Here is a 25,930-nt window from a genome sequence, read left to right as displayed (position 1 = left end):
AGGCAATGAAAGGGTAGTAGCTGGCACCCTGCACATCTGCATTCTAATTGACACTGTAGTAATTTAATCATGAAACCAAAGCCTAAAGAAATAGGTTTGCAGTCAAACTAGGCAGCAAGGACTCATTGATCATAAATAGTTAAGAATTCCACACACATACCAAAAAGAAATAGTGAAATACAGAGTGCTGCTAAAGATAAGCTTGTTTTTAAGTGTGGATTACAAGGAAATCACTGGATGGTAGAGAAGTACAAAGAACATTATTCAGAACAACATCATTTGCTAATAAGGGGAACCATGTACATCTTGAGCAATCCAGTTCATTAGATCCCCTAATCCTTGCTTTTGCATGGAAAATAATTTGAAGCTACATCACTTGGCACTTAGCAAATGTAGTATTTTCTTTTATAAAGCCTTGTTGCAGTAACAACCCCACCTCCTTTAGATGTCTAATCCTGTAGAATGTCTGTGGAAAACCTCCAAAGGCACTAACACTCAAGAGTCTCCGCTGTGTAGAAGGATCTGATGCAGAGACATCCTACAGAGGCATTTCACTTCTCCAATGTATTTTGAAGTACTATATAGCTTTTCTCCTAACACACAAAATCAGGAGAAAAGGCAATGGGAGACCAGAGGAACATCTATAACATGCTGGATTCACAGCCCTACTTTCCTCAGAGAGCAGAAGCACCTGATCTGCAGTTATTGTGGCTAACTTGCTGTCCAAGTAACCAGAGATAAATTAATCTCATTTAATTTTAGCTACCTGTCATCTTTTAGATATTTGTCACCTTAGGCTCCCTTCATAGATTCATTTGCCTTGTCACAAATGCCTATGTTAGACAAAGATGAATGACTCATTGGAAATGCTATTTCCCCCCATTTGATATACTGAGTTTAACCAAGACTTCGAAATCTAACTTTTAGACATTAAAGTTAGAGCTGATGAATCTCTCTCTAATTAATGGAGAGAGTGCAGAAACTCCAGAGAGTAATTCAACCCATCTATTTTAAATGCCTATTTAGAGAAGAGAGGAAACCATTTTCTCTCCATTAACTATGCAGGGAGCCGAGTTAACTTGCTTAACTAGATACTTAGGTTTTGGACAGTAAAAGTTACTAAAAACAATTGTATCCCAACCATTCTTCAGCCTGTAAGGGGATTTTTTTTCCAATCCCTTCAAATCCCAGGAAGAAAAAAAAAACCCAACACTCTTAAAGCTTGTTTATTCAGACTTTATACAGAGGTCATGATTTAGCTCTCTGACAGTGCAACAAATATAATTCAAGGATTTTCTACTTTTCTTTCTTTCTACTATTTTTTTTTTTTTTTTTTGGGGGGGGGGGGGGGGGGCGGGGCGGGGGAAGTGGAGGCAGTGGTGGACAAGGGAAAACACCTCCAAGCTAAATATCACTTTTAATGTACTAGGTCATCTTCAGCTCCTGGATCAATACATAGCTAGAATACAGTTGTGAAGGTCAGCTTTGAAACAATCCCTCCTCATAAAAAATCTCAGTATGGGAAAAAAGGTAACACAAACCTCTTATCAAAGGCCCATACTTCAACCCACTTTCATGTTAGCAAACCTAATTGCCCATAAGCAGTCAGCATCTTTTAGTTTGAAGTGCAAAGTGCTGAAGGAACCCATTATTTGCTTGTAAATGCCATTCATAAGTGGAATTCAAACGTTTTTTAACCAACAACACTGGTATCCTTATGTTTTATAGCACTCAGGCCTTTCAAAAGGACACTGCCCTATTGCTCTTTTAGATTAAGAAAACATAAGTAATTTTATGTTTTTATTAGCTGAATAATGGCTGGTTATCAGCCTAAAGCATGTAGTAGCCTTAAATACAAATTAGAGGTAGAGAACATCATTCATCTGCAGGAAAAACTCTTTCCTATGATATAGAAAAATTAATTTTTGAGAAGGTGCTCTTAACTTTTCCTGTCAGCATGCAATTGGTACCTCAAAAATAAAGATAATGTTTCACTATAAGCAAACTATTTTGCCTTTTTGGAGAAAACTGGCCTGAGAAATTATTCCCTGGTGGTTAATGGAAGCCTAAAAAAATAACAGATCCACACTAACCCTCATAAAGGTTGAAATAAACACACTTGATCCTATAGAGCTGAGAAATACTGGGATCCCATATTTGATCCCTGAATTAATAAGACAGAAGACAGGCTTCACCATATACCATGCATAATGTTTTTTATTCCGTAAAGCTATCCAGGTTTTTTTTCAGGATTTTCTTGGAAGCTCCATTCCACAAATAGAATATTACAGATATCACAGACAGAAAGCATCAAATTGTAGTCAGCCTAAAGTACTGTAATGGCCTGACAAGTTTCCAGTTTAAAAATATTTGCAAGGTCCGTAACATTGATATTTTAATGTGCATTGAATTCTGACTTTTTATGCAGATTCTCAACCCAGATGCACTTTTAATGTCCCCAAGTGCAGTGCAGTTTATGCATTTTAGAAGTTAAAGGTGTATGAAAACATACTTCTCTTTGTAAAAACAAAAAACCAAACAAACAAAAACCAAAGCCTGTAGTAAAAACAGCCAATCCCTAGGGAGACTTAACTGACTTTCCCTTCTGGACACAGGGAGCTCATCTTGTGCTTTTAATGCTAATTGCGTTGATTTAGTGGAAAAGAACTTAAAAAAGTAGGTGCTCTGTACAGAAAACAGTTATGCTGCTTAAAAAGCAAGTTAACCCTTTTCTCTAACACTCATACAAAATTCTGTTTGAGCTTGATCTTACTGCCAACCACTAGCAAAACTATGAGCCGCTGCTATTTATTCTTGTTGCCAATGCTCTAAGGAAACTGCTTCAGCCACCAGTGACTGCCAGCACACAGGAACATCTTGTACATGGAAACATCCTACTGCCAAACCAGACCAAGCAAAATGTATCAGTCTTTATGGTGGGAAACCACAAGAGACTATTTTAAGCCAGTTGATTGCTTTCCTGAGGAATGATGGCAGAGATCACTAAATGTACACACCCTGTAGTACACCCTGGAAGATCTCACCTGTAGTGCTAAGGCCATAGGGTGTTGTCACAGCACTCTCCAAACTATTCAGCTGCAATAAGGTCTTTTACCATCTCATACCAGTACACTCTTCATGCCAGTCCCTCTGCTACCTTCTCCTCATCTTGCCTCATTCAGAACATGTATTCCATTCCCTCCCCTCTCTCTGCTTCTTCCTCAGCTGCTCTCTCTTCATTGACTCTCAACCCCTTAACAGAACCAGCCACACCTTATCAACATCGACCAACCCACCGCCCTTGAAGCCAGCCCACAGTTGTATATTATCAGTGCTAATTAACACAGCTTCATTCCTCTACAGGGTGTCACCTGCAAGGTAACAGCTGGTGCTGCAGCTGTTTCACAAGCCTGCAGCATGGCAAGTGCCCTTGCTCTGCACATAGGGTGCATAGGCCCTCTCAGCCTTCAAACAGAGACCTTCTGCAAGAGGGGAGTAGTCCTGGAAAACAATTATTCTTTTCGTGGAGGTGACTGTTAGAAGAAGAAGGAGTAGAAGTAAAAAAAAAAACAAACCACCTTTGTGGGGGCATTTTAGAAGAGAGGCTCTTTTGACTGAAATATTGCCTTAAAACTTTTGGGCTCACCTTGTCTGCAATAGTCTTTTGGAAGACGTTTGGGTATGAGAGTTTTCATTAACACAGCATAATTAGGTAGATGGTAAGTGGATATGTTTCTAATTACAGGAAGGAAGAAAACAATATAGAACTTGTTCATGAGAAGGAAAACTGTGTGATAAAGCTTTTGACCTTCAGTAGGTCTTCAAAAAGTAATGTGTAAAGAAGGATTTCTTCAAACTGTTTCCATTGTCACTATTTTACACAGTTGAGTGCAATAACTTCTTTTAATGTGTCACTTAACCAGGAAAGCAAATCAAACATCACAGACTTTTCATTATATCTTTGCAGCTACCCATCACTCCGTTTTTGCCAGCTAAACAGAAAGCAGAAATACTTCATCACAAAATCCCTAGCCCCTGTGTGTATGACTGACCACATCCAAACAGAATGCAAAACCTGTATGTTGTGAACTTGACGTGAGCTGTTCACAGGCACAAAACTCCTCCTACTAAGTCAGATAAGCAGCCTAGGTTCATGTTAAAGGGATCTACACACCATGTTGTCTGGATTTCTCTTCCCTCTAAGGACCTCATCTCCTGCCAGTCTTTAGACAGCAAGTTCTTTCTCAGGTAAAGAGAGGCCAACATTGCACCTGGCTGTGAATGGTAAGTTTAGTGTTATCAGCATCTTTATATTAGCCACTTGTAGTAAAGACAGTGATTTTCCTGTAGGCTGCCTTCATCATCTACTTGTGTTGTACATTGGAAAAGAAACCTAACAAACCCAACAAAAACCCCACACCCCACCACAAAAAAACCACCTTAATCCTACTATGAACTACTTTATTCTTTATTGTGGCAGTAAGAAGATCTCACAGAAGTATCCAGAGTTATAAGCAACAAACACAAAAATATCTGAATAAGTATTTCATATTCTGCTTCATTTTAGCCATCTGTATTCAAAAAGTACTACATTCTTTCCTACCAAGTACACTGATCTGGCTTGTGTGCATTAAAAAGCACTTCTTCCTGCTTTAACTTTTTTCATGTGATAGAAATTAGATCCTAATTAGTATCCTAACTCAGGATATGAGTGCTTAATGCCTCTGAAAGCCAGGTCATTGCACTTAATTTCCCTTGGACACTATTTCCTGAGAGGATCCTCCTAAGTACTTCCTACTTGGATGCCTCTGAGAGTAGAATAGAGAGGGGATACTATTTCCATCACTATAAAACACCCCTAGAGGGAAATGGGACGTCCCCTGTACCCACTGAGCATATGTTGATGTTTGTTATAAGCCCTTGTGTATGCTGGAAGTCTCAGAAGAAGCTATTACTGAGGCAAAAGTTCCTCTGGGTCTTTTGCTGTATATATATAACTTTGGTAAAATTTCAAACCTTGTAACCTTTAATGGTTTGAAACATTCCCTGGAGTGCATATCTTGTGGTAGGTATGCTCAGATGACAATTACTTCAACAGGCTAGCTGTTCCACTGCTGCTCTGGCCAAAGCCTAAAATAATTAATGAGATCATAGCTAGGAAAGTTTCAGGAGTTACTTCACACTTCTTGTAGCATAACAACACTTTTCTGAGAGGCTGAGGGGTCTTCTGCAGCAGCAGCTGAAGACTTTTGTATGAGACAAAAGAGCTGGGCATATGTGATCAAAAATAATTCAATACATGCAATTGGAGGATTTCTATCAAAATACTTTGAGGATTATTACTAGTATTAGTAATATTAAAAATAGTTCCCAGCAAAATCTAAATGGAAATTTGGAAATGGGGTGGGAGGACGGGACAGGACACAACAACAACACCCAAATAATTATGAAGATAAAGCAACTTATCACTAAATAATTCTCATCCAAACCCCATCAACTACTACTTGACGCTATTCGTACTGCTTCACTATGTTCAAGTGACTTTGAATATCTTCAGGCTGTGGAGGGCACTGAATATACACCAGCAGATTCCCTACAGCTTAGCTGCATTCTCCGGCTACCAGACAACTACACAAATGGTGGAGAATGGTATCCTCAAGTCTGGTTTTTTTTGGGGGGAAGGGCTTTAAAAAAAAATGCTGCTTGTTTCTCTGAAGGAACAGGTACAGAACCCATGCATATTACAGTGGTTTTAAAAAGCAGCACCTCAGAAAATGAAGTGTGTATGTGTTGATGCTGCAACACATCCAAGCGGGAAAAAACTTAGAAGCAGTATCTCAATAAAAACTTCCAGGGCTCTCTGTTGTCCTAGATTTCTCATCAGAATACAAGTTTACCCTGTTATTCCCTTTCAAGCTATGACCCTCTGCATGAGCCAGCACAGCTCAACTTCTGCACCCTTTCTTTGAGAAATACACATCTCTCTCCCTTCTAAGTGATACAGAGTTAAAATAAAATACCAATAACCCAACCAGATCTTTGAGCAAGGAATATCCAGGTTGCTTTGGGGACTGCAACATGTAAGCTTTTCGTGTATTTCCACTATACCTGGCACAGAACACTTCTGATCTTCAAGGTGCAGAAACAGTGACGGGCACATCTTCATAGGGAAGTGGGATGGCTACATGAGAATATATGGAGTAACTAGGTATAAAAAATATGACCAAGAGAGATCATGATTCCCTCCCAAGAAACTAAAGGAGAAACTGGACAAGATAAGAACATAGAAGTGAAACCAAATGATTTTTTACATTACTTTTTGTCTCAGAGAGCACTGAGGAAATACAAGCTTTTTCAAGTAAAGATAAGGAGCTTTCAACAATTCAGATATCATAAGAGGAATGGCTGAAACAAATCAACAAATAAAAGATCAATGTATCCCAGGAATGGGATTCTGTTTATTCAAGGGTCCCAAAGCAATTTAAGATTAACCAAAAAAAAAAAATCCACAATTATGCAGTCACACGCTGAAGTAAGTTTGTATATTGAATCACGCAGGAGAGCGGTCATATTCATGTAACTACTGAGAGAAGCATAGGAAGAATTCAAACAGCTCCACACACGTATTACTGCAATAATAAACACATTAACCAATAAAAAATAAAGATGTTAAATATCTGGATTAAACTTAGAAGCCTTAATGCCTTGTACATCTCCTTAACCTATTAGAATTCCTTTTTAATATATAGCAGATAAGAGAGAACTGGCCAATACAAGTTTTCTGGACTTCCAAAGAACCTTTGAGAATGCTTCCCACAAAAGGCTATTAGAGAAACTAAGTCATCACAGGTAAGAAGTAAAGGATCATTGATTAGAAACCAACTACAAAAAGCAGAATACAAAAGCAGAATACATTTACTACCAGTCACTGCTCCAGGTGGCTAAAGCTTAACAGCAGGGTGCCCCCAGGTTCCTTATTAGGAATGAGAGTGTTTAATCTATTTATTAATCATCTGGAAATTAGACTAACAATAATATGGAATTGTTTATAAGTGACACAACAAGTCTTAGCTTAATCAAGGCCAAGGAGCTTTTGGGTTGCTTAGAAGAACTCAGTGAAAGGGGAAGCAATGGCAGATGGAATCCAGCACTGTCAAGCCTAATACATGCACTCTGGAAAGAAACATACGAAATACTTCATCTAGAATTAAAAACTCAGTTTGACCACTGGAGATGGGGAGCAACTTTCTTCCCTTTTGATATACACAGATCAACGAAAACACTCCTCTGACACCAACCACAATCTAAATAAAGATATTGTTGAGAGAGAAGTGAAAAGGAAGGAGTACTGCTACAGAGATTACGAAGGCTAAGATTTATTTATTTCGAGGGGAAGTCTGACACCTCTAAAGGAAGATGCTAAAAAACCATAATGACTAAGTAAAGCTAAATCACAGTTAAACTATATAATTACTTATCTCTCTTCATAAAACAAATGAGGAATTCAGCAAAACCTAAAACTGCATATTTAAAACAGACAAATATTTTTTTATTTTTCATTTAAGCCAAACAGATAAAACTTCCTATTTGGTATTACCAAGCCCAAAGGTAACACCATTTTAATGAAAGAGATTGATTTTTCTGTGGATATATTCATAAAAGTTCTTCACAGTGAAGTGTTCTGTTTGGTACGGAAAGCAAAGCCAAAACCAAGTCAACACAAACCATAAACAAAAAGTCAAGCTGCCCCTGCAGTCACCCTCTTCTTTTTTGTGGCCACACAGCTTATTCTTATCCCAAGTTGTGTATACTGTAAACTACACTCTTAAGCTGCAGGTCCGCTGCCATGGATACTGATCTTTTACTTCCCCGTTCAGAAAATTGTCCTTCTTAGTACAGCATAGTACTATACCAAAGGCCCACAGTAAAACATGTCAGGAGAGGTTAGTTTGGTAGAGAGCCTGAGGAGGGGGAAAGCAAAGAGGCTAGGTAGTAGTGAACAATAAAGGGAAAAGAATACCTATATCCTAAAAGACATTTTAAATTGTCATCTTTACCACTTGCAGGCATAAACTGGAAATGTTGTATTTAGCATAACCCTGAGGGCACCATAGCAAAGTGTGCTGTGTACCTATGTCCTTTAAAGTGTTAAAGCAGGTAACCAGTAACACATGGAAGTGTGTCCATGAGAAACTGCTAACAGCAACAGCTTAATGCACGAGGACTTGTTGCAGGTGCCCTTTTTACCAAGAATCACAGGTAAAAGCCTACACTGTAATGTGTCACAGCTGCAGAGAAACTCTTCATTACAGCAGATGTACAACCTTCTCATTTACATGTACAATAGACAAAATCCTTCTCTGTCATGCAAAAACCTGCACTTAAATGCCTTTGTCAGTCAGTGGCCATTAATACAGCCCAAAACCTGCATGTGCAAGGGCTATATAAGCACCAAATTTCTCCACTGCTATTTCAATAAATTAAAAATTACTTTTTTTTTTTCTGGGTCTGATTACTGGTTTGGCTATAATATGATAATAATCCCTCCTTCTACACTAGTCTCCACTTTCATACAACAATTTGCCACTAGGTATCAGAAAAAAAATTCTGTAGAAGGTATAGAAAAAATTCAGTAAGAACTATAGCAAAAGCAATCCTGTCTTACTTATTACAAAGAATGAACAGAGCTAATGCATGAAACATAGCAAGAACCAAATTTTGATGAAATTTTGGTTGTTTTGCCACATATTTAGAGAAAATCAGGATTTTGAATGCCATTCCGAGTGCCTTTGAAAATGAAACCTATCTCTACCAATAAGATATCCGTTCATGTATGAAATTATACTAATAAAAAAGTGTATGAAAAAGTATTTTATTGAATCATAAGCATGATAAATTGACTACTGTCTAATATGAATTAAGAAGAAACTTTGCCAACAAGCAGACTATTTTCTAACTGTCTGATGTAGCATTCATTTTACCTCTCAAGCTTATTCCCAGAGACAGGACATGACACCAAACAGATCCCTGAGCAGTCTATGAGTATGTCAGTCCTTATATCCTGCTTAGCAAAAATACACTCTCTAGTTTTCTGATTCTTCAGTATCACCTCCTTCAGGCTTCAGGATAAAGCAATACAAGTATAATCTGAGGTACATCCAATCAAAGCCTTATACAAATATGTTGTCTATCAACTCTTATGATGACCTAAGTTAAACATCCGCAGTTTTGGCCACCTGCCACTCTGACGGCTTTTCCTGCTGGCAGGGCATTGCCCAGCCTCTGCTGGTTGGTCTCCCTTGCAGTTCCTGGTCAGCTCAGTAGCATCTGGTGGTGAAGTAAGTGCTGATCGCCTGCAGGTCTCCCCCTGATGTTTCAATCAATCACACACACTGATGCTATTTCACCAAATTATTTCTTTATCCATTTTTGCTAGGCCAGTGAATCACTTTTCTTGCTTTTTCTTAGCCCCACTCAAGTTTTGGGTTGGCGAAAAGATAAAAAAGCTTCCTGGTGGTTATGAAAGGCTAAAAACATTAAGCCCCACAGTTCTTCAGGAACATTGTTGCTATTAGAACAGGGTTGATTGTGACCTCTAGAATAAATTTTCTTCCCAGAAGCACAGTAAACGTATTTAAAATCAATTCAATATTGCATGAATTCTCAGGGTTCAAAAGTAATGACCACCTGTAATTACTGGGATGATTGCAATAAAAATGCCTAAATAATAAAAATTAGAATGGTAGTAGTTCCCCATACTAACAACAAATATTCTATCAGCAAGGCAATATTCGTCCAGTGATGTATTTTCTAAAGAACTACGCAGTATTTTTTAATCTTTCAAAGAAAAAAGCTTTACCCTGTGAAGAAAAATAATATCAATGCAGTTTTGTCCTCTTTCCTGAAAAATCCAAAGAAAATTAAGTCTTCACAGCTGTATAGAAAATGAAACAATTTAAAAAGAAAAGCAGTTACTTAGGTGTTCCTGTATATCTAGTTTTCAGTTCAGTGTCTACCTAACATCCAGGCTAAACACTGCCCCATAATCTTTTCTTCTTCTAGTTGGAAATACGAAAATAAGTTAGAAGATAGAGAGGGCAGCATTTTATGAAGGAAGGTCAAACTTGTTCCATTGCTGCCCATTTCCCTCCTTCCCCACACAAATTTTTCATTTTCATGATTGTTTAGGTAGTTTTGCACCACTCTGAAACTAAAAACTCGAAAGTTGCCATAAAGAGGCACTGATGGTTCTGTTTGCCCTTGTGTCCGTGTGCTGGGAAGGCGCTGTGAGTCTCACAGTGAGGACAGAGGCAGCCCAGAGCCTGAAACGCAGCAGAGCTGCAGTGGTTCTGCTGCACAGAGGCTTGGCAGCTGCAGGGAAGGCATAGAGCAAAAATCTGCACCATGCTCTGCATCACCTTATGCATCACCTCCATAGGCGTGCCAGCAAAAGATGGAGGAAAAAAACTTCACAACTTCAAAAAAAAAAAAAAAAAAAAAAAAAGGATCAGAGATGATCACTAATGCCATTATTATATGGAACCAGATGCAGTGAATCATTTCAGAGCTCCGGCTCTGGGTCTTGAGCTGCAGTCCTGAAGAAATTGCTGAGATACTTTGGGAATTATCTGCAGGTGAGGATTGAATGTCAGTCTCTGTAACTATGGCTATGTGAATACTAACAAGGGGGTGGGTGGGTGGGGTGGGGGGGATGCTGTGTGCGGCTCTGTAGGAACACTCTGTAAACTGAAACAGTGCAGGGAGCCTGGCATCCACATGATATGTTTCATCAGTTTTACTTCAGGCTAACCCTGGCCCTATAGACTGCATGTCCCTTAGTGACTGAAACTCATAAGACACACTACTGGGGCACTTCTTCACCTTTACTTCCAGCAGAAAGCACCAGTTTCTGTGCTCCCAGATTGCTCCATGATGTGAACCAAGACACAGTTAAGAGTGGCAACAGGAGTGAGTGGGAGATTTATTTCAAAAGCACACCCCTGACCTAAACTAAAATGCTGATGGAGAAACAGGCTCAGGGCAGATGCCTGTACACAGTTCAAACACCTGAGATTTGTGAGCTGTGTGCTCAAGTGCATATGGACTTGGTAAGAAATAAATAGTTGCCTTGGAACTCTACTAAGACACAAAGTGAAGAAAAGAATTTGAAGCAGGGCTAGCCCTTTGAGGAATATAACAGGTGCACCTCATGGTGCACCACATCCTATGGGATCCCTGCATTGCTGAATTACTGTAATATTTCTGTTCCCCTATAGTACCATTACTTGCAGGAAAAGAACCAAGAAAAGTTTCAGGTCTTTTGCTTCTCTTTCAAATGTATAATCAAATTATTTCAAACATCTCTTTATAAAGATATACTTTAAGCTCTGTTTTCTATCCTGCACACAGGATCACAGATTTAGAGTAGCCCAAAACCAGCTTATTGATATTCACAATCTCTTATTCCTCCCTGTGAGCCTACAGATCTGCCCCGCCAGAAGCGTTCCCTGAGATGTATTTCCTGCAAGCTGCAAAACATATAATCTCCTTCTCCTGCAGATCTAAACAATGATAAAAGGATAGAAAGATGTCTTCCATCCCAAATATTATCTCTCTTCAACTCAAGCCTGTATTAAAAACTATGAGGAAAAAAATCATGCTATAAATATTTACATTCATAACAAAATTTAAGGAGGAATATTTATCCAGTAATCAAAAAGAAACAATCACAAGTAGACAGAAAACTGCAAAAAAGGATTTAAATACATATTTGGGAAGTGACTGTAATTTATGTTCATATTGCACAAGCTAACATAATTCTGTCGTTTAAAAGATTTCAGAAAAAATATAACAGATGCTAAAACACTAAAGAAACCTGACTTCCCAGATAATCACAGAAATAGAAATATTCTACTCTTTAAAAGTACCCCACATAAACAAACAAAAACCTTTGTTATGTAATGTGCAAATAAAGAAGCAGAAGCAAAAATAATTTCAAATATTCCAATTAGGAAAAAAGAACATTTAAGGTAACTTCTTCCATAATCTATTAATATTTAGTAGCAGAAATACATGGAGTTTTAGGTGGTTTTCTTCCAACCAGTGATCCAAATTTCAGTCCAAACACACCAAGGGTATCTACAAAGGAGTTGCAAAGGCCGACACAGAACAGGGTTAGTGCACTTCCTGGCTACGACATCGGCAGCTGAACCTGTGTATTCCACGTTTTACTGTGGAGCCTTTCAGAAGTCTTAACAAAAGAAAGAAAATACTCTAAGTAATTTACATTTCCAGATCAATCAGAAAACAGTATGTGACTGAAAAAAGGAAAAGATCATGCAGAAACAATTATTACATTTTTCCTGTACTTCTTAAACTACTTCTTAGTTTTAAAGAATCCAGGACATTTCAAAGACTTCCATAGGACTGTACTTCAGGACTGTCCTGGAGTCTCCAAGATGCTTGATCCTACTTCAGTAATCAGCTTGTTGCATCTCTTGTAAGACATACATATCTCCCTCTGTCTCACACACATAAATACACATACACATCTGTATAATACCTGTAATTTTTATTTAAGATGAGTCATTGCTAAAATTACTACCTTTTTTATGAGTGTTGAAATGTACCACAGAGCAAAACTTCCATTACCTGATGAATTCCTCATATTATGCTTAAATTCTTGCTGTATTTATACCAGTGTAAATACAGAGTGTCTTTACAGCAGTCAAAGCAGTTTCTCTGGCTTTAAACTAGTAATACTACAGATCAGCATGTCTCCTCTTAACCCAGGTGGATGACCTACACTCTTGGAAAGGCAAATTAATTCTGCTTTGTTTTCTTCAAGGTTCCCCCCCGCCCCCCAGACAGAACAAGTTAAGCTCATAATACTTTTCTACAGTGTGCCTGAAAAATCAATAGAATAAGAGAATGGGATCAAGACCAAGTCCAACAACAAAGAAAAGGGAAAAAAAACATTAATCTGACAACAACAAATATAGTATTGTCAGTCAAAGACAAGAAAATGAGCATTTAAAGCACTCCTGCATATTGCTTTTTCTAGCAAGGTCTGCAAAGGAAATCAGTCTGAATCAAATCTGTCCCTTTGACTTCATGTATTTGAGTCTTAAAGTATAACATGTGCCTCCTGCTCTCAAAAGAGTATTACATTTAAGTAAAGCCATTGGTTTCAATGGAGTTAGTCCTGGTTTATATGTCATTGTAGATTCCTGACTAAAGAAAATCAGTCTATATGTTCAAATGAAAATAAAACAATACTTTAAATTCACATTTGTCATACAGAGTATATATACTCAGGTCTCACGCCAGGAATCAATCTCAATGCTAAAATTTAAAAAGCTATCGTTACAGTAATGATTTAATTTCATTAATACAGTGAGGTTGCAAAAAAATGTAATATTTATAAGATTCAGCTTTAACATTTATAAGATTTAAATTAGAGACAAAAGAAACCATAATGCACTTCTAACCGAATTGGGATATAAAACAGCAAGCCTCATTTCCTGAACATCATATTATAATGTATCATATCTTGTTAGCTAAACTTAGCTTATAATAGAGGTCATTTCCCCAAGGACTGTTATATCAGAAAGCATAAAAGAAAAAGAAAAATACAAAAAATAATTCTGCTTTTAAGATAATCTGGCCAATATTTCAAATGTACCTTGTTCAGAAACTCCGACTTCTTTATAATACTGGTCCAAGTTCTGTCAGGTTCTGTGCGGAAATGTTTAGAGGAAGACTTTTAACTCCACAGTAGAATGGGACTGGAAACCAACATCTCTCATCTCTGAATCCATGAAGAATTTAAAAAGCCATCCCACGGGACCTTGGCTATGGTTTTGGTTTGCTTCATTAAGTGCAGAACCTCAAACCAGTGGAATCTAATCCAGTTATATCCTCAGCCCCGGCCCTGCCCCAGCTGTGTGACTGAAGGGACAGAGCCTCTGTGCTCCTGGCAGCACATGCTGAGGGACCCACGTGTGCAGGGTGCTGGGCACTTCCCATACTTGCTCCCTTCTTTAAAAAAACTTTCTTCTCACCAGAACTGCCCAGTCTTGCTTTCAAGCACCGTACTGCAGTATTAACAGCTGGAACACAGCATGAAAGGAAAAACATGAAAGGATGTTTTTGTACATACAGGGGTATAAAATTTGCAATATTCCAAAAATAGATGCATTTTGAATATTTTACTTAATAAAAAATTGGTCAATGAATTAGGCTCGGATGATGTGCATCCTTCTCCACTGATTACACTATTTGCCTGACTTAACATGAGAATCAGTAAAGCCACATCCCACTGGAAAACCACCAGAAACTTGCTTAAGGAATTTATTAATGATCAGTATTCTAAATAGATATTATGGTAATACTTCTCTTGAAAATTTCCAGAGGTTTTAGTCTTTACCAAAGCAGCTGTTGGATTATTTGTAGCTGGTTTTAATTGAAAAGTTTATGTCTGACATACATAACTTTATTTTTATCATTTTCATGTTATACGTTGAAACTTAAAGATATAGTTTTCTTACATTTTAAAAAGAATAAAGTGAGATGTGCTATACCAGATTTCATCACAAGGTAATCTTCTTTTAAAAGTAAGTTATGCCTTTGAATACACAAGAATTCTTACTTGCAACTGTGAATAAATAAGATATCCTTATTACCCTGAAGCTCTTCTATACAGAAATCTGGTTTCAAAGAATATCATGTGAAGGCAATGTTAACACTGCTTATGGGAAATGTACATGTAATTTTTGTAAGCACATTTTTTTTAAATATATACTTGTATTCTTTATTACACAACAAATTAAGCCTAAAAATACATTTTATTGTTTATTTGCTAATTTTTGTTGTCCTTCTACCTCCTGGGCTTTATTTTAAAGAATGTCTGGTTTTTAAACCAGTGTGCACATACAAATACAAAAATTTGTCTCGGCAGAGATCATTTTAAGTGCCTTTGAAAACACATCTTTACCTCTAACAGAAATAAAGATACTCCTCTAAATGATGAAGTTATACTGATATAAAAATACATTTTTTCCTGAATCATGAGCATATTAAATGAACTAATATGAGTTAAGAATAAAATTTCCACACTAGCAAAAAATGTTATGTCTGGTATACTATTCCTCATGAATATATTCATGTATACATGAATAAATTTTTATATTTATGGTCTTCTATTTAGTTGCCTATTACTAAACCCAGAAAGCTGCAAGATGTGTAATTAAGTGTTAATATAGATTTTGAAGCATTTAAGGGTTGCCTAAATTCTTCCTTAACAGATCCTTAAATCCAATAATTTATCTAAATGAATACATCTCATACAAAGTTGGTTTTTCTGAGAACCTGCAAGTGTAACCCCTCAAATACGGAGAGCAAGCTAGCCAATGTACAGCAATGATCAGCAAATCATCAATCAATGAACTACAGAAACTCTCTTATTCTCCCAAAAGAATGAATGAAATGAGAAAAACTCTTTTTCTAAATATCACAGACAATCCATTTTTTCCCCTTCCCTTTAATTAAGAATGCCTTCTGGTTCTGGGTTGCTAATATCTTTAAAATGTAATAAAGATACTTCATTATGATGTTTTACAGAGATGAAGTGTGTTGACAGGCCCAAAATACCATTTACATAAGCGGTCAGGCAAAGTAAAGGCAGCATCTAATCTAACATGCAGAGGATCAACAAGATTTAAACATGCATTTAAAAAGCATTTCAGATATCATATTTGCTCCCTGGAAAATATCTCCTGAAAATTACAATACATTGCACATTCTAAAATAAAAAAAATAATAAAATTACTTTTTGTTCTTTTTCAAATTTTATAATGTATGTATTGGAAAATGTAATGGCTTGACTAAGGATCTTGCCTAAAATGTAACTTTAAAAAAAAAATAAAAAATAAAATAAAATTTAAAAAAGGGTCACTGTCACTGTCATATCCCAAAAGTGAAAATTTGGACTTTTTTAATTTGTAATCTCTCAGTTACAGTTTCTCCCTAATTTCATTTAAATCATTTAAAACATCCACAATGATTTCCAAACTGCTGCAGGACTTCTAAAAACCTAGACCTAAACATACTGTCTTTTGGTAACTTCAGGTCACCTTTGCTACTGTTTTTAATCAGCAAGTTTTCTTCTACTGATGAAATATCTGAATGATCTGTCAACATCAATCTATAGGAAAGGTGAACATTCCCATCAGGGTCTCCAAGACACTTCAAAGGACCAAGATACTCATATAGAACTGCCGAAGTTTATCAGTTCAACATTTATCATCACCATTTGTTCCAATTATTTGGTGGTATTTGACCAGTGCTTCAAAGGGTCCTACTAGGTTCTTCCATTAAGGCTTTAGGACACTGTTATTTCAAACACAGCTTTCGAGACGTGTCCATCAGTTTGGATTAAAGAGATGAGATAAAGGATGGGAGAATATCAAGCTTTGATCAACTTCCCTTCAAAGCAGCTTACATCATGCCCTGTTATCTTTGTCATTATGGACTGGGAGCTCGTTGGATACAGCTCTTCAATATGCATGTTCTAAAGGAGCAATCTGTGTCTTTCATATATCTGCCGTTTGCAAACAAGGTCACACCACAAATCCAAAACTAAACCTGGTCTTTTCAAATACCTTCAAATTAATGAAATCTCTCTACAAGCAGAATATGTCTCTAGTGCCTCACTAAATTTGTATTCATCTAACTGATTGGTGCTGTAAACTAAATCAAACTGCCACATGCTCTCACTTCACGATGTTTGCTCTACAGTTCTGACAAGAGAAAAGTACAGTGAAAAGCAAATAGAAAAGTACAGTATGGTTATTTTAGTAAAGTGGCATAAACGTCTAAGAATATGTGCCTCCTGAGTGAGAAAGATTGGGTAGGCTTAGGGGGGTTCCCTCTGATTTGGTCTGAGGGAAGAAAGTGAAACCCAGCACAATCTACAGGAATTCTCACACATATAGACACTTCCACCCCACAAAAACCCACCTACTTTGTAAAGAAAGAAGGGAGAATAAGAGAAAAATCCCCAGCAGATCAACCTGCAAGAAACTGCTAATAAGAAGATGACCTACAATTGTTATGGTATAGTTTCTCAGTAGAAGTAACAGTAAAACTGGAAAAACAGTATGTAGGAGCTCTTGGCCTCCAATCTTTCAAAAAAGTTATAAAAATATAGTTATGTCAAACAAGGCCCTTTCCTGTTCGCATCTCTAAGAAGCAGACTGCATAGCTCACACATTCTTCAGTGACACAATACAGTCATCAGAGAAGTGAAGGAGGCTTCTGATTTCACTAGCTTGGTGTGGGACAGCACAAGTAGCAGGACTTTACAGACTTTCTGGCAGTTAAATTTTGCATATGACCACAATTTCATAAAAACTTATTTTTTTATACTATTTTTTTAATATCTTGTTAGGATTCATCTAATATGACTTTAGAGGTCAATGGTGGAGAAGTTTGAGATAAAATGACAGTATGTTCTCTTCAGAGACAATAAAGAGAAAATAGGTGCTTTTAAGGGCATAATCTATCTGACATAATTCAGCTGACCAGTTTATTGTGAACTGATGCAGACTCTAGAATTGCCTATATATCTCCAGTGACTACAAAAAGGGTCATTTTTTTCTTTTTTTTCTGTATTTTTTTTTCTTGTCAAATGAATTATTTCAGCTTTCTACCTTCTGGGGTGTTATGAGTGATACTTACCAAAAAGTAATATTTACAAATTCAGCTTCTAAGTTACTTTTTCACTTTTAGGCAATTCACAGTTCTAAATACATTGTGGATCTTTGTGTAGGGCTGAATTAATAAATTACTAAGTATAGACCAAATGATTTTTAGGCAGGATAAGTGATAGAACTACAGTCTGCATTTTGATTACTTTTCCTAGAAGAACATGAAGTGAAGAAGCCAGACCACTGCATTCTCTGCAAGGTGCATGAGAAGCATACTGCTCGATGCAAAGAGAACCAGTGAACAAAGTAAAACTGAGGGCAGAGTCATGACGTCCCTAGACATGTGAAGCTAACACCATCAAGTGTTAAACGGTGACTGCTAAACTAGGGTGGAATCCACTTCAGCTACGCTGTGCTAGTCATCTGCCGCCCTTTTTTTCCTAAATCAGGAATAAAGTACCCATCGGCACTATGAATGGGATGGACATCTAAGTGATCAACTAGATGCAAACTTTTTAAAAGTTAGGTGAGGTAAGAACACTGGGAAATTTGCTCTTTCAGTAGTGAAGACATCTGATCCTGATCCAGCACAGCATTTAAGCAATTGAAACTACAGCATGTGCAAAGCCTTCCCTGAGTGCAGTGCCATTCATCTAGCTCAAAACAGGAGACTAAGGCAGATTGCTGGATCATGATTTTAGGCCAAAATACAAAGTCCATTAACACATAGTCAGTGTTGTTCCTTATATTAATATACCAGTGCACTATTATATGAATAGTTACACTAAATTCATCCACATATTTATCATAAATTAGTTTCAAAAAATAATTCAACTTGCTAATTGTTGGGTTTTTTTTAAATCAACTGAACAAATAGCATGTGCAAACATCAATTTATACAGTCACATTACTTTCACAGCATTTTAAAGAAATTTATACATTTATGTTTCATGGCTTTATTAATACAGCATATTATTAATTTTAAAAAGAGCTTTAAAATAAATATTTAAATTTCAAGACATTCTGAAAAGGCATTACATCAGTAATTAATGTTTATTGTTTCCGGTTTGTATTAATGCTGACCACCAGTGCAGATTTCTGAAGGCTTGATTTGTAAGAGTTTCTTCTGATTAGCTTAGGTATCACTCTTGGATATGATATAAATACTGTGTGATTAAGATGTGCAATTTAAGTGCCTAACTTTGCAGCAGATGCTGGTCTATGTGACCTTTTGGAACAGAAGAGCTCTTTTATCACTTGAGCTTTTGGTTTCATATTTCTCATCTGCTCTTTTCTGCCAGCTTAACTGAGAGTTTGAATCAAAACCTAATTAGACTACATATGCTGTTTAGGAAAAAGTTCTTAGAAAAGTCATGATTCATCTAAGCTTTGCTATTTCCAGATAAATTAGCACAAATGTGATTTTATTTGCTTTAAAAAAATTTCAGTCATCCTCTCACTCAAATAAAAGTAGTTGAACACATTTCTTTGATAAAAAACAAACAAACTAGTAACAGAAGCAACAGCTTTATATTCCTATGATGAATATATTCCTATAGTGATACCATCTATGTTTAATGATGAAACCCTGTATTGATATGCATGTTTTTCAGCCAGGTAGCATTACAATTCCACTATTTTCTCACATTTTTCTGATACCAGGATCATAAACCTCAAATCAGAAGTTATTAATTTATATTTAATTTCTGAAAATAAGGAAAAAAAAGGTCTCTCTGTACATGTTGAGCACCTAGGATGTCAGATGAAGTTTGTTTTTTAGCAATGTTTATATAAAAATTAAATATTCTCATTTTTACCCTTTGATATTCTAGGAGAAAACCTTAATTCCTTGAATGTTATTTTAATTATAATGCACTTACCTGAATTACACATTTCAATATTTCAACTAGCACTAAGGAAAGCCACATTTTAAACACTTTCAGCTTTCACTGGGTTAAAGAAACGTGTCAAATGATTGTAACTGATGTTTTGTTCAAACATTAATAAATATAGTTGCCAAGGAAGTCCTAGCCTCCAATACTTTTTACAAAAACATAAATTCATTCTTGGGGGGGAAAAAATAAAAGAATTAAACCCCTTTACATTTATATGTCCTACTTAGTTATTTGACCCAGTTCTTAATCAGAAGTAGCCAGAATTTTCTTTTATTCCACAAAGCGATTGCCTGCTGTCTTAAGAATAAGAACTTGAGTATTTCCCCTGATTGAAAGCTGACAAGTCATTATGGGGAACTGTGTCTTCCAACATCAAGCCAATTCAGTTCTCTGTTAATTGTCTGAATACAGTACTGTGTCACACTGCATATAAAGATGGTATTCTGGAAACCAAAAAATTATAGGTATTACCAAGAACAATCTGAAAATAAACTATTAATTTATAATGTACAAAAGCAAAATTTCATAAATATTAAAAAAATCTAAAGTAAATTTAAACAGAAAAGCAGAACTGTAGATCCAGATTTTCAGCTGTTCTGTTACTCTGGTGATTCAATAAAGCCACAACAATGTATTATGTCACCTTGTTGAATATGTAATACATTCAAATATTTTTCTTATATTTATTGTTTAGCTTTTACTAATATGTGACTATCGAGACAAGAAAACAATATATAAAAACATCAGACTTCCAGGATATTTTTTAAGAAATAAGTTGAGACTGATAACCCAAACTTCTAAACAACACACAAAGTATACTGACAACCTAACAATATAAAATGCATATGCATGTTCAATGATACCATAAAAAATAGTGACTTTTACAAATGTTCTGTAATTCATAATTCTCAGCATTTGGTACAAAATTTTCAAAAATCCTAATGCAACTCAACAAGAAGTTTAATAGTAAAACCTTAATTACAGGACAGCTTTCTTTTCAATAAAATGAATATACTTACATATTAAAACTGAAACTAAAACTCACCATGTAGAACAGCTAAATGTGAACTGATAATGCAAACAATTCCTGCTTGCAAACTTCTGCAATACAAAGCACTTTATTTATAATATTATTCAGAGACCAGGAGACATGTAGTAAAACACTGACTATTGTGAAAACGAAGTTTGTTTTCTTCCAGTTTCAGATAAGGGAATGAAAACATAAAGTCTGAGATTTAGGCTTATATGTCAAGAGTATTTTGATACGCAATTTTTGTTACAACCAGCAGTACTGTTTGGAAAAGCATCACTTGCTGGACTGAGAAATCCCCATGATTTTCACTTGTTACAGTGAGAACTGACTGTGTCAAGGGTGGGGGATGGTGGCAGGGAAAGTTGGGAAGGGGGAAGTAATACCCAATTACAAGTTCTAGGTTGACTGTTATTCAGTGTAAATTTTATTGATTTTGTCATCAGCTATAATTGGTTCACTGGATGAAGCGCTGTCTTTCTGTGAATGAAGCAGCCCTCTCAGAATAATAAAGATGTCTTAAATATAAATAGATTATTTAACAAGCCATTCATTGCATTAAGCCATTGCTTACATACAGGATAATTTAGTAAAGACAGTATTTTTAGGATTTTGCTTAAAAGAAAATGCAGCTCACCACATAAACCAACCAAATGGTGTGTACGTAAAACACAGTTAGATGACAAGTTATTTTCTGTTCTGATTCTTAAGTTAAGAATTATTTAGATGTCCAAAGCTCAAAATATTAGTATTTACTCACACACACACACACAAAAAAGGCTATTTCCTGATTGAGGGTAAATAAAATATGTATAAAACACCAGAAAGTCCAGCAGAATATTGCAATAGTCATAAAGTATTCATGACAAGTTTCTAGTTTCACCTGTTGGCACTTCAGGGTAGACCACGTACAAGCACATCAATACCCATCGATACGGCTATCAGACCGCTGGACCTGCTAAACGCTTGGCTTTCTCAGCCACCACAATGAATCAAAATGCTCCAGAGGGACCCAGCAGCAGCCAGGCAGGCTCGGGGGAAAGAGCGCGGGGGCTCCCCAGCCTGACCGCCGGCTGCGTACGCTGCTCTGCAGCACCTTGGACAGCAGCATCTCCGGCAGCGCCGGCCCCCAGCCCAGCACGGCCCAGACCAGCACAGCCCAGCCCAGCCCAGCCCAGCTCAACCCAGCCCAGCCCAGTCCAGCCCAAGCCCAAGCCCATGCTCACAGGGTCACCCCACTGCCCCCCTTACCAGGTCTGCACCACCCGCCCGCTTCCCCAGTAAGAGGAAGAAAACACTAAGCTGCACCCTTGGTTTGGGTTTGTTTGTGTTGTTGGGTTTTGTTGTTGAGTTTTGTTTTGTTGTTTTTTTTCCTTTCTCCTACTGGTTGGCCAAATTCTCAAAACACAGAGCAATACACCTGGCACTCAGAACCTGTAGGTCATTGGCACTGCATTTGTCTAATTCATTTATATGTTTCACATAATCATTTTAATGTCAACAACTTTTTCCCATAATTGGACAAGTATTTCTCTTTAAGGGGAAATCATTATACAGTGTGCATTTGCTGTTCTGTTCATTTTCAACACCTTTTACACCATGATACACTGTAAAGCAACTTCACGCTTTGTGCTAAAGTTTAGTCAAACTAAACTGAGATACAAAAAATTAAGCATGTAGATGTTGATTGTTTGGCAGCACAGAGCAGTAGGTCAATTTCTAGTTAGAAGAGTCAGTGAAATGGCAAAGATGTCCTTAGGACAGTGGACATCTATTTACATCTAATACGCTTTTTACTTATCCAATTCACTATGGAAATAGAATCCATTTACGATTTCAGTAACCAAGTACATAACATATATACGCCGAGTGTGTACACACAGAGCTTATATATAACCTAGAAACAGTGGAGCCAACATTACTGATAAGACTACTTTACTTTTGTCAGATATAACAAAGAAAAAAAGGCAACTTTCCTACTTTATCCAATTAGGTAACAGGATATTTTAGCTTCTGGAGGGGCTGTGGATTGATTTTTGTGGCAAAGATATGAGCAAATTACACTAACTTATTGGTGAAAGGGATTCTTTAGGCATGGACTGTTCCCATGAAATGATTTCAGAAGGCCCTGATGAAGTTACACGGCACCGAGGTACTGCTAGGCTGCCTGTTCAGAGCAGTGATTTGTATGCACTGTTGTGTTCCACTGCTAAAACAGGATTTGGTTCAGACTGGTTAATGTAGTGCTATAGTAGTTGAGATAATCCATTTCAGGGCAGAAACCTTTCACCTGGCTCAGGTCTCAACAAACACTCAAACAGGGGGAAAAAAGCATGCAGTTAGTTAATTCAGGCGCCAAGGACAACATTTTCGGGGGGGGGGGGGGAGGGGGGGGGAGGGGGGGGGGGGGCTTTCCTGTCTTGAGAGCTAGGCCAATTATTCTTGTGCAAAAGTAGAGAGAAGACAACAACAGCAAAGAGCCCAAGTGGGACCCTGCCTTCTAACAAAGGAAAAGAAAAGCCTCTGCATCTCTCCGAGCAGTCACCGGTGGCACCAAAGAAAACGGTCGCGGCTTACTGAAACGCTGTCACCGTCTCTTCCCAACCAAGGGCCACCGCGATGCCCGTTGACATCCTCCCTCGCCTTCCAGCTTTTCCCCGCTCCGCAGGTTTCAGCTGAGCGCCCGGAGACACGGTCCCGCCGCCCGCTCCGCCGCCCCGCGCCCCGCCGCTGCCCGCCGCCCCGGGGCCAAGCGCCCGACGGAACCCGCCCGCAGCTGCCGGTGCGCGCCCCCCGCCGCCACCGGGGGACGAGGCGCCCGTCCTCCCGGGCACCGCGGCCCCCCCGGCCCCCGGCCCCGGCCCGCCCCGGGGGGCCCGCGGGCAGGGCAGCGCCGTCGGGCGGCCCCGGCGCCGGCTGCCGTCCCCAGCCCCGGCTGCCGTCCCCAGCCCCGCTCATTGGCATGCAGACCCTGTCGCTGCCTGCCGCCAAGCCGCATCCCAGCCCGCTGGAAGCCGGCAGCCGAGCCGGAGCCAATCGCATATTCATGAGGAGGGGGAAATCCAGCACTACACTCCCAGAGGATCGAGGATCACTTCTTCTTTCTTCTCCCCCCCTCCCCCGCAGCTTCCCCCTCGCTCTGCCTCCCTTTCAGCAGTGCGCTCGGGGGGCCTCCCCGCCGATACCCTCCGCAGCGCCGACTGCACCCCGGAACCCACGGCCGCCGGCGCCAGGGGCAGGGACCGCAGCAGGCACAACAGGGACCACGGCAGCCACAACAGCCGAGGGAGGCACGCCAGCCCGCCAGCCAGGGACAGGAAACACAGCAGGGGCTCCTACCTTACAATCCTCAGGACACGATTTCACCGAGTACTCATCCGACTGTAAATATTTCTGGAGCATAACCTCAAACTCTTCGTATTTCTCCTGAGCGTGCTGGTCGTAGCGCTGGTAAGCCTGGACGCACTGGCTGCAGGAGCCTCCCCCCCTCAGCACCACATCCAGACTGCAGTTCAAAGTGTCCGGATTGGACAATCCGGCGAACAACTCCCAAAGTGTGTAGGAATTACAAAAGGAAAGGTAAAAATCCGTCAGGTCCCAGCCGGGCGCCGGGCTCTGCCCCGCGCCCCGCGGCCGCCCCGGCCCCCCCCGCCGCCGGCACACCGCCTCAGCGTCCCCCACGCTAAAGCACTGCCCGGACGAGGAGCTCGGGGGGGAGCACGTCTCCAGGGGCCTGGCGGTGGAGTTCCCCAGGAAAGCAGCCTTGCCGTGCCGGGGCTCGGTGCCGTTGGTGCGGCCGCCGCCGCCGCTGCTGCCGGGGGAGGGCGGGAGGGAGGGCGAGGGGGGGGCGAGGAGCCGGGGCGCGGGGGGCGCCGGCTCCCCCATGCCCGCCAGCAGCTCCGGCTCCGCGGGCTCGGGCTTCTCGGGCGGCGGCTGCTCCTTCTCTCCGGTCCCCGTGAATTTGGCCTCGGCGCAGAACCACAAGTGATCAGAGAGCAGGACTGTGAAAAACAAGAGCGATGCCAGGGACAGTCGCCATTTCTGAGCCCTCTCTGAATCCGTGAAGGGTTTTTCGTTCTCCCGGGGTGCGAACCAGATTTTTAAGCCGTCATCATACTGCCGACTGCACATCCAAGCACCCCTGGTCATATTTTGGGAACGCACAGCCCTGGCCGACTCCACCGTGAGGGCTCCTTTGCCGGTGTCACCACAATATGCATTGACTTAAAAGATTGGGGGGATTTTCTTGCCTGCCTTCCCTTCTCTCGCTCGCTCGCTCGCTCCCCCCCGCCCCCCCGCCCCCCCTCCACTCTTCCCCCCTTTCTCTTTCTCCCTCTTCTTTCTTTCTTCTTTTTCTTCCTCTGAGATACTGTTGGGTTTCGCCGGTGGCTCTGCCTTGGTCTCACCACATGAAGCAGCCCCAGTCCATCCAACGCCGAGTGCCGTGGAGAAGATAAGAGCAATAACGCAGAAAGAGGAGGAGGAGAGGAGATGGTGGTGGTAGTGGTGATAGTTGGTGGTGACGGGGCTGCGCGACTGGTCCTTTCCCCCTCTCACCCAGGCATGGTCAGATCGCAGCTCCCCATCTCCCTCCTGAGAAAAGCCCGCTGCCCCCGGACAGCTGCATGCCGCGTCCCCCGCTGCCGACGGACGCTCCGGGGGGCTCCTCGCCTCCCCTTCCTCCCTGCCGCCGCCGCTGCTCCTCTTCCTCAGCCCCAAGCCGCGGCACAGATGCCTGCACCGCTGTCTCCGTCTCCTGTTTCTTCTCTCCCCCCTCCGCTCTAACTGGAGAGACGCTGCTGCAGGGCTCCCGGAGCACTGCCGAGGATGCTGAAGAGGAGGAGGAGGAAGAGGAAGAGGAGGAGGAGGCTGCCGGGGCCGCCGCCGCCGCTGGTGACAATGGGCTGCGGCTGCCGCCGCTGCTGCCGCCGGGCGCGGTGTCCCCGGGCGCACGGGGCGGAACTGCCTGGCTGGGGGGCCCCGATGGGCACAGGCATCTTGGGCCCCTGGGCTAAGTTGCCGCCATCTTCGTCCTGGAGAAACACTTTTTTGGGGGGAGCTCTGCCTTTTGCGTCATCTCCTCCCGCGCCGAGATCTCTCTATCCTGGCGCATTGGCAGCAGCAGCAACTCTGCCTCCTCCTGCCTGAGGAGGAGGAGGAGGAGGAGGTAGGTGAGGCACTGGGGACCACATGGCCCCTCCGAAGGGCTTCCTCGATGCAACTCTCTCTACTCGTCTCACCGAAGGGACTGCTCGGTACCACCCTCCAGCCCTCTCTTCTGCAGGGTCTCCTTCCCT

The 25,930-nt window shown here is 40.2% G+C and overlaps 1 protein-coding gene across 1 annotated transcript in view; it reads right to left on the bottom strand.

Moving 5' to 3' along the window:
• NALF1 (NALCN channel auxiliary factor 1) overlaps nucleotides 1-24,873 on the bottom strand; it is a 490,070-nt gene extending 465,197 nt beyond the window's left edge. The window contains exon 1 of the mRNA XM_055802394.1: nucleotides 23,973-24,873. Coding sequence (XP_055658369.1) covers nucleotides 23,973-24,782 — 810 coding nt within the window. The 5' untranslated portion in view covers nucleotides 24,783-24,873. The remainder of the gene's footprint in view (nucleotides 1-23,972) is intronic.
• Between the last annotated feature and the right edge of the window lie 1,057 nt (nucleotides 24,874-25,930).

This window comes from Falco peregrinus, chromosome 4 (assembly GCF_023634155.1).
Source record: "Falco peregrinus isolate bFalPer1 chromosome 4, bFalPer1.pri, whole genome shotgun sequence".
Lineage (NCBI taxonomy): Eukaryota > Metazoa > Chordata > Aves > Falconiformes > Falconidae > Falco > Falco peregrinus.
This window is presented reverse-complemented; position numbering and strand designations above follow the sequence as displayed.